This window comes from Schistosoma mansoni, chromosome 2 (genome assembly GCF_000237925.1).
Source record: "Schistosoma mansoni strain Puerto Rico chromosome 2, complete genome".
NCBI lineage: Eukaryota > Metazoa > Platyhelminthes > Trematoda > Strigeidida > Schistosomatidae > Schistosoma > Schistosoma mansoni.
Window position 1 is genome coordinate 29,117,494 of NC_031496.1, and position 9,495 is coordinate 29,126,988.

Below are 9,495 nucleotides of genomic sequence, written 5' to 3' on the forward strand. Positions count from 1 at the left end.
TCACGTGTATTTAGTCAACACAGTTGTTTATTGGCACGCCATCTGATAAAATGATAAGTAAAACTGTCATATGAATCCTAAGTGCTAAATATACTCCATCAGGTAGTGGGATGCGTGTTTTGAAGAAAAAAAACAAGTGTGGTACTTCACATGATTGTGTTATCTGTGTGCCACACCGAGATTACAGGGTCAGTCACAATCAACGTAGGGCTTGGCACAAATGTTTACCTCCCCCAATATGCCTTACTGAATTAGTACAAGATGAATAATAGAAATAATACCAAGACAAAGAATTCTTAGAATGTGTTTTACCATAATCAAAACTCATTAAAAGAAATTCACGTTGCATCTCACAATACCTAAACACTGAATGAATCGACAAGTTAATTACTATTGATATTAATAGTAATAAAATTAGATAATAAAGAGATTAATAAATGCAAATAAACGTAAAAATATATCAAAAAAAACATTGGTGATTATCACAACATCGAAATTGTCCGATAGGAATGTATATTGCACGGAAAATGAATTAAAAAGTAATACCATCAAATTAAAACAAATGTAAGACATAGACTTGAGTGGAGTAAACAATTTATATCTATGAGGAGATTCGCGAATAAAACCAATCGGTCGTATTGTTTGTTTAAATGAGTACAGAGTTCAATAAAATATTAAGCAATGATGAGAATTTTAAAAAAAGACTCAAAACTGAAGTCGAATACAAATGCAATGTATCATAATATATTTCTTAAGATCAATAATGATTTAAAGGACTAAATCACTGAATAAAGCCTTCTCTTCGTCTATTGTACCTGTTATAGTTTTATTCACTTGATCATAAGTTGTATTTTTCTTTAATCGACGAGATGGTTTTAATCTTGGCATGGATATTTTTGTTCGATCACCAAAGACAATTGCTTGCTCTGGTCTTGAACGATGCGATGACCATAAATGCAATTTTTGCCGACGTCTCCATTCAGCAATAAGTAGACCAATGAAACAACAAATTAAACCAAGACTAAATGCTAGTAACAAAGCAGAAGTATGACCTTCAGATTGACTTTCCTTAACAGCGGCTATTATACTTTGTGATGAATCAGTTGTTGTGATGGGACTACTAGTACTAATGAGGGTCGCCTGTCGATTTTCACCTGAAGACCACAGAGAAAAGACAAATATATATCTAAGTGAAAAGGAAAACATTCAAATTCATTTATTCAGTGTTTATGTAAGCGACTTCGAACCACACTGTGTGGAAGCTAATGACACTACCGGACTTGTCGAAATGAAGTGATCAATAATATATCGATTTCATTCACATAGTTTCTATAAACCTAACGTACAACTAGTGTGTTGTCGAAGCGATATTACTTGAGCTGAAGGCACATATTTAAACAATCTCTTTGGAAACAATGATTATACTGAAGCTAACATCATCGTTTTTTATTAATCTTGACAGTATGGGATAGGATATTTCCTATTCACTTTTTATCAAAAATCCTCAATACAAAAAATGTTTCAGCTCCAAAAATTCCCACTTGGTTTCTCAATAACTAATCTTTTATGAGGAAAATTGAAAGAATAAGACGACGTCTTGTAATTGTTAGTATGGGGTTGTGAATTGTGGGACTCTCAAACAGTGCTCATCCACGGCCTCGCAATCAAGAATCTCCATAACCCTATACTCATTATTACTATGTGTTTAACAGTGACTAGCTTTGAGAGAAAAACTCCAGAGTTTTAATGCGAAGGGGCAGCTGGTGAAGTTCGACCGTGTCGGGTGTGAGGAAATCAACCACCGAAGACAATAGATGATCGCGGATCGATTAAAGTTAAACATGTACACCACTGGATTTCGGCCCGGCCGCAAGTCTAAAGATTAAGTGTCTGTGCACAAGACCGAAAATCCTGCGTTCGATTCTGAGTCGTGGGTGTGCGCTACTGAGGAGTCTCATAGTAAGTAGGATGAAACACCCGTCTGGTGCTCCCAAGTTTTTAATATGTATTTAATTTAGACTGGTTCGTGATCTCGATAAAAAGTCTCATGAGATGAAAATAATCACAAGATATGATCGGTTGAAAATGAGATGAAAAAGAAAGAATCTTAAGCATATGCATATATACCTGACACTTCTCAAATAGTTCAAAACAATTAGTCCAAACTCATACCGAGTTTGATAACAGAATGAAGTGATCGAGATAGTTGCACTAGTTAGTTCTAATGACCGATAAAATGTAGCCAAGAAGAAAGGAGGATAAAGTGATCGTTAAATATTTAAATCATATGTCATTCGAAATGAATATAGTTGCCTATTAATAAATACAACAGTGAATCGTCAGGGAAATGAAATTGTTTGTAAAATGCTATCATCATTGTTTACACCGATAATCAACACGATTATGCAAATAAAACTGGTTAATAAGAAGAACTTTTGAAGTTTCAATACTAACCATTAACAAAATAAGGAAATAAGCATAAGATTGAAGACATCCCTAATGTGTTTGTACTGTGACCTAAAATCGATAAACCAATCATCTCATGACGACCACTTTATGTATATCATTAAAAAAACATCAAAGTACGTAATGTTTTCTGATTTAGAAACCAAGATTGAATATTTTAATACATATATATCGATTGTTTGGATCTTACATTGGTGTTTTAGGACTGCAAATGATCAGTCTCTTTTAGTATATGTGAACAATGTGAGAATTCCACTGCTAGCCACCATCCATCTCTGCTTCAAGCACACAGTTCAGCTAACTCACTATAATCATGTGCACATTTATTCATCTTAGTTTGAGCCAAACTGTGTGTGTGAAAGGTGGTGATGCCAACCGGTTGTTTGAAGTGGAGAGAAATTCAAGTATGTAACTCAGTGTTTGAGAGACGATTGCTTTAAACGCAAATTCACCAAGCCACTCTATATACATAGACAACTAATGAGTAATTAGCCAGCTAAAGATGATCACAAGGGATGAATGATTAATGGATTGATATGTATTCATAGCATATCAAGTTTTGTGTCCTGTGGTAGTACTGAGTTACGACGTACACTTCCCAAGGTAAACCAAACGTATTATACAAATGAGAAGAATAAAATAACTAGGAAAGTTTAATTATCAAAATGAATCATAAATTATGGGTGCATACATACGGTTGTCGTTCTAACGTAGACAAAAGCATGTAGGCTGAGGTCTTGAGTAGATGCATAATCAACTTCCTTCAATCCCTCGTTTATAATTGTTCCCTTACTGTTTGACTATGGGATGGCATGAGAACAAATCCACATGACATTATCTACACTCGCCCAGTTATATTTAAACGTTAACAGGATTAAATTATTTGTACTTCAGGACTATGTATAAGATTAATGGAATGAATATAATATATATGGGAATTAGTAATGGATAAATGAACTCACTTTTATCTATACTAGATCCCTTTTGACTAATGTCATCAAATTCATTCCTATGATGAATGTATTTGGGCTCTATAAATGTCCAAGTAGGAAAATTTTAGAAATCAGTATTAGCAAATTTATGGACAGTATGACAGTTGCTGAGATATAATAAAATATGTTCAAGATAACAAGGACGGTATTTTAGGATGATCCTCAATAATTGAGAAATATCTTTCATTATCCTAAACACATGTTGACAAACATAAGTATTATTTTTACAACGTTGACATGAAATATGACTAATAACTTGGATAAAAAACATATGATAGAACACATTTGTTGAACAGCTTCCGCTCAGGATTCTCTTAGAATAGAGCTGATCACATGGTAGTGTTGTGCATCCGACTCTATACAGTAAAACTATTATCACAACGACTCCATAGGTAGATAATGTTGACACACAATACCCTGGTTTTCGACACAGAGACCGATCTCATCTGTTATAATATCACAAAAACCTATACAAATATTGCAATCCATGAACATAACGGCTCATTACAATGAGCAAGTGAGAACATGGGTTCCAGTTAGTTTCTATGTAGTACTCCCTATTTCGACTGTGCGACATATACTATAACCATATACTCTGGATACCAACTAATTGAGTGTTATTTGGGTGGTTGGTATGTTATCATACAGTAAGGTGCCATCTGAATTCGCAAGGTCAGAACGTTTCTTTTCGTAAGAGATGTAAACCACCACTATCAGAGATATTTCAAAAATCCAACTGATAGAAAAATTAAGGAACAGTGAATAGGTTGGATAATTCTTGCTAACTGTGCTAACAGATTAAGGAAATGAAGAAAGATGATTATATGTACTCACTAAACTTGATATGTTTTTATACAAAGCCTTAAAGATTTTAGAAAACTTCTCAGACCAACCTGTCTTTAACAGATAGCTTGGTTATTTATTCTCTGAAGAAGATAGCTTCACAGCACAACCCTGTGTTAATTTACAACTCATCAGATGGTGTTCCAGCATTCGTCCATCCATCCTTCAATAACATCTTTAAACCCTAATATTTCACATAATGCTTATACTCTTACTACTTCTACCACTATGGGATTTGAATCGACAACTTCATCTCTGTGCTAATGTGGTATGGCAACTTGAACTGATGTACGTACGTACGAAGTTCTACGTTGTGACTGACTGAAAGGATGTAATCAAAGCATGCAAGACTTGAATGAAATGTAGATTACTCCTCACAGTTCAGTGTTTCATGCGTAATATGGCAGGAGTGAACATTCTAAATTCAGCTGGTTGCAGTGTTGTACACCGATGGTTATCATATCTAGAAAGCAAGAATCCCCTGAAGACATAGCATTTACTTAGTTTCGATGTGACGAAACATTGTTCAGTTAGCTACACATTTTCACACAATCGTTGAAAGGGTTAGGGTCTCATCGACTGGGATTTCTTCTATACTTCCACTAAGCTTTATGGGATGAAACGACACAATACCTGTTGAGCAAGTGGCTTTCGAAACTATTCACGTCATAAGATAAGAAAAAAGGCGCCAGATTTTAATCCAAGACAACAAGAAAACTCGCTAGAATGAACATACGCCTAGCTGACGAGTTTCAAACAGAATAAAACACATTTCTCTAGTAATCACCAAACAATAACATATTAGTGACTAATTACTAGGCTGGTAATCATGCTAAGTTTATTACTTATCACAAAATTAAATTACCTGATAAAAAACTACCAAAATTTTTCTGAGCTTAAGTTGATTTTCAGCATCCAATACACTTCGGTTTATCATACATAGTGTTTCTGAGTTATCTAACAAATAAGGCTGATACTTATCACGCCTATATAAATACAAATTGATCTTAACTATGTTCATTCATCATACACTTTGTATCCCTATTCTTCTGAATTAGTACGATTTTGGTTACATTTGGTTACATTTGGTCACATTTATCTAAACTTCACAAACTAAAGTATGCTAAGCATTTGTTGATATTATTTATATTAATAATTGTAAATTTAGGTTGTATACAGATGATGCGAAACCATGAAATAGAATGATGAATTCATTTTATTCTACAAACCTTATTGTTCTTACTTTGTTTAACTTTACCAAGGGATCTGGTTATATAAGACATCAACATTCATGGCTACACAATAAAAAAACATACTATTAACGGATTGTGAAGCTCTGAACTCTATTCAACAAATTTTTCGGTAAGGCAACACACATTTTCTACAGAGTTTAATAGCTTTGAACTTGATTTTAACAATGATAAGGATTAGCGCAGTTTGTAAAGCTCAAATATCATCGCAAACCAAAACAATATCATTTTTACAATTATAATTTTCGCATTTTTCATTACTGTTTGATCTATTTATACGCTTTACTTTCATTTATTTCTGCCTGACTATATTGACTTCAGATTGTTTTTACATTTTCAAAACACACGAGGTATTCAAGACTAATTTTTAATTTGTTCGACTATAGCTACGTTTACATTGACTTGACATTATTACGAAAAAAGGTACCTACAGGAAACAAATCCTACAATATTTTTTTAAAATGGAAACTTGCTGCAATCAATAGCATAAAAATAACATTCATGATTGATAAATATTGATATCGTTAAGCTAAGTATACCAGTCAACTGCTTCAATTAATTGAGTTATAATAAGAAACCTTGTAGTGAATAGCATAAAGGTTAAAATTAAAATATACATACACACACAACATACCATGAACTAACGGATACTTTTTTAAAGTATCGCTTGTTTCACTAAGTTTATTGATAAAGTCCATATTTTCCAGTACAGTTGGATCAATTATCATCTCAGATTGGTGTTTACGATCCCGATTATATTGAAAAAATGGCGGTTCATCTTGATGTGATCCATGCATAAAAGTATTGGAATGTTGATAGGGAATGAACGATAATTCATTTCTCTGTGATGACTGAGGATAATCAACTTTAAAAGCATTGAATGATCTGGGCCTGTACAGTCCTGCTGTTTCATATGGTTTCATTCGTGATAGTATCGAATGATGATGATGATGATCTGGTCGATATAGATGCTTTCTAGGTAGTGATTGTGAAAGGATATCACTACCACCCTGTGATGAAACATCATGATATAGTCCCTTAGGATAATGCCATCCAACATCATCACTTGAAGTAAAAAACATCTCAGCATTGTTATCATTATTTTCACTAATTTTATTATTTATATCAAGCATGAAAGGTTCTTTATCATCAACATTGAATAATGGTTTTTGGTTAGCAGATTTAATTGGATGTGATTTTGTCTGTTGTTCCCTATCATTATGATAATTTGGTGGAGTAGTATAAAATAATGGATCAGATAGATCGTGTAAGTCTATCAACGCTGGAGAAGTACTTCGAGATGTAGTTAAAAAAGATGGTTGACTGGACTGATATCTTTCCAAAGGCTGATAACTTGCATTTGAAGGTTTAGACAAAATTCCCCCATCGAATTCACCTTGTTTTTGATTACGCGGTAATGACGGATTGGTTTCGTTTTGCTTGTGAATTACTCCTGTGCACAGAAAAATTACAAGTGGAAATTTTATAATCCACCTCTGAAAAAAAGCTACGTCGAGAACCGAGATTTAGACCATACTATTCAGAAATATGTCGGAGTACATATTACAAATTACTTGTGGTAGTGAGCATGACCAAACAAAAATTACTAGATACTGATTCTTTATTTCAACACTGAAAAATTGTTTTAGCATTGTAGTGAATATATAACCATAATTTTTTAGCTTAGTTTCGTGTCCAGTTTAGTGAGATTTATAATTGTATGCAGTAATCTCGACTATTCACGTGTTCGAAAAAATTTGAATACTTCAACATAAAAAACAATAATCAGTGAAAACAGCATTTACACAGAGTGAGTACTCAGCTTTCAAACTTTCGAATTCTACAGGACTAACAGTTATTTCTAGAACCCAATAAAAATTCCATCAAGTGATGATATACCCATCACAATTAATGTTACTGACCTGTAAATAATTTGATGTAGACGTATACTTGAGTTACGAAAATAGACTCTTAACGAATTTGCGCCACATTTTTGTGCTCACTCGTTAATGACAAAATGCTTCAAATAAGGTGGTTAGCTCCCTTTAACATGATATGTGCTTTAACTCTTGACAATTTCAAGTACATAAAGAAAAAACGGATTATATGAAACCCCTATTTATCAAATAATAATACTTGATCATATTCAGGAGTAATAATATAGTATCCCACTTTTTATTCCTCAATATCATGTCTTCCTTATAAGCCATAGATCATAATTTTAATTTCTAGTATTGTTGATTTTATGATATACACTTGTTTCTTTTTTATCTTTGACATAGATGGTAACTAAACATACATAACGTCTCAGTCTATGAATGTTCATAGCTTCATCAACTATTCTTTTGCTGAATACTCTAGCAAAAACACTTGCATCTCTTAGTGATATTACCGTATCCAAGTAATGATTTGAAAATACCCACGAGTGAATACATTGGACTTATGGGAATCTACTTTCAGTATACACAGTTTACAATCCTCAAGAACCATACAGGGGGTACTGTCTAGCACTTTTTCTTTGGTAAGTATTTAGATAAATGAACCTACGCCACAGGCAGTAAAAGTTAAAAAATACTGACCAAACAAGATAAATGATAATGCCAATGTTAATAAAGTGGTGGGCACTCCCCAATTCTATTACTATGGTGGAACCAACCAAACTGATACAGACCACATTCGGAATAATATTGTGACATTCGCATATTTATAAACTATGATATCAAATGATTAAACCGTAAGAAAACGGTAACTAGAATATGGGCTACAACTATTCCTGAAACTTGACGCTGGAACTTTTATCTACTAAAACGTTAGCTCAGAGAACAGCTCAATTTAAGTATAGAGAGATCTAACTTCTATTTTAATTGTCATTACTGTATAATAAATATATTAACCATGATTGTACGAAATAGTTAAGTGACTGACTCGTGACATAGATTAAAACATCCAAAACTAATTTGTCACATATAAGTCATGTAAAAAAACAACGTACTTGAAGGACAAAACAACTCATCCGATCCATCTGGGCATTCAACTATTCCGTTACATTTATCATAGATAGCTACACAAGTAGAAGAATCATCACACTGGAATTGAAGGTCTGGTGATTTACAAACTGACTGAACTAAAATAATACATTTTAACAGAAATACTAGTAAAATGTGAGACTATAGTTACCACATGAACCTTTCTTTGCAATCCAACCAGATTGGCAAATACATATCCCATCAGAGCATATAGTTTTAACTTCATCACACACGTTATTTGAATCACAATGTTGATTTAGACCAACTAATTAGTCGGATAAGTTGTCGTTTCATTAATTACCTTTATTTTTCAAACTCTGATTACCGTTTGATTCTTCCAAGACTATTGTATCATAATTGGAATGACTAGAATAAAAGCATTGTCCAGGCTGTCGACAATCGAACATAAAACAGGACTGTGTAGCCTATTATGAATTTTTTTTATGCAATGTAGAGATAAAATTTACCTTAGATTCAAATATTGCTGTGCTACATTCATTTGTATTGCAACACATAAAGTAACATTCTTTAAACGATGATACTTTTAACTTTTTGAGAAATTTAGCACCAGCTGAAATGGACTTTTGAGTTAAGATGATTCTGTTTGGTTTGAATTGAAAATTTTTCCCGCAGTTATTATTGATGCTGTTGTCGCTATTATTCTCTGTAAACGTTAGTACTGGCCAAATAGCAACCACAAGTTGGTATGTTATGGTCAAAAAAATCGGATTCTTCATAGAGCAGGGTTTGAAAGACTGATTCAACAATAATCAATGATCTTCAACCAAAAAGCTGTTCAAAATAAAAATGGACTAAATTGTAAGAGAATATTTTAAGGATAATAATAATGACCCTAAAAAATAATTCTTTACTGTACCACTTAGTGTACTACTAACAAAAACTAGCAAACACTTATGC

The 9,495-nt window shown here is 33.1% G+C and overlaps 1 protein-coding gene across 1 annotated transcript; it reads right to left on the minus strand.

Moving 5' to 3' along the window:
• Positions 1–290: 290 nt before the first annotated feature.
• Positions 291–9,092, minus strand: Smp_143480 (hypothetical protein; the record flags this gene model as incomplete). Its single annotated transcript, XM_018796313.1, has 7 exons — positions 291–1,154; positions 3,429–3,497; positions 6,186–7,004; positions 8,544–8,675; positions 8,729–8,842; positions 8,879–9,002; positions 9,045–9,092. 7 exons carry the CDS (start codon positions 9,090–9,092, stop codon positions 769–771), a joined length of 1,692 nt encoding a protein of 563 aa, XP_018650538.1. The 3' UTR covers positions 291–768.
• Between the last annotated feature and the right edge of the window lie 403 nt (positions 9,093–9,495).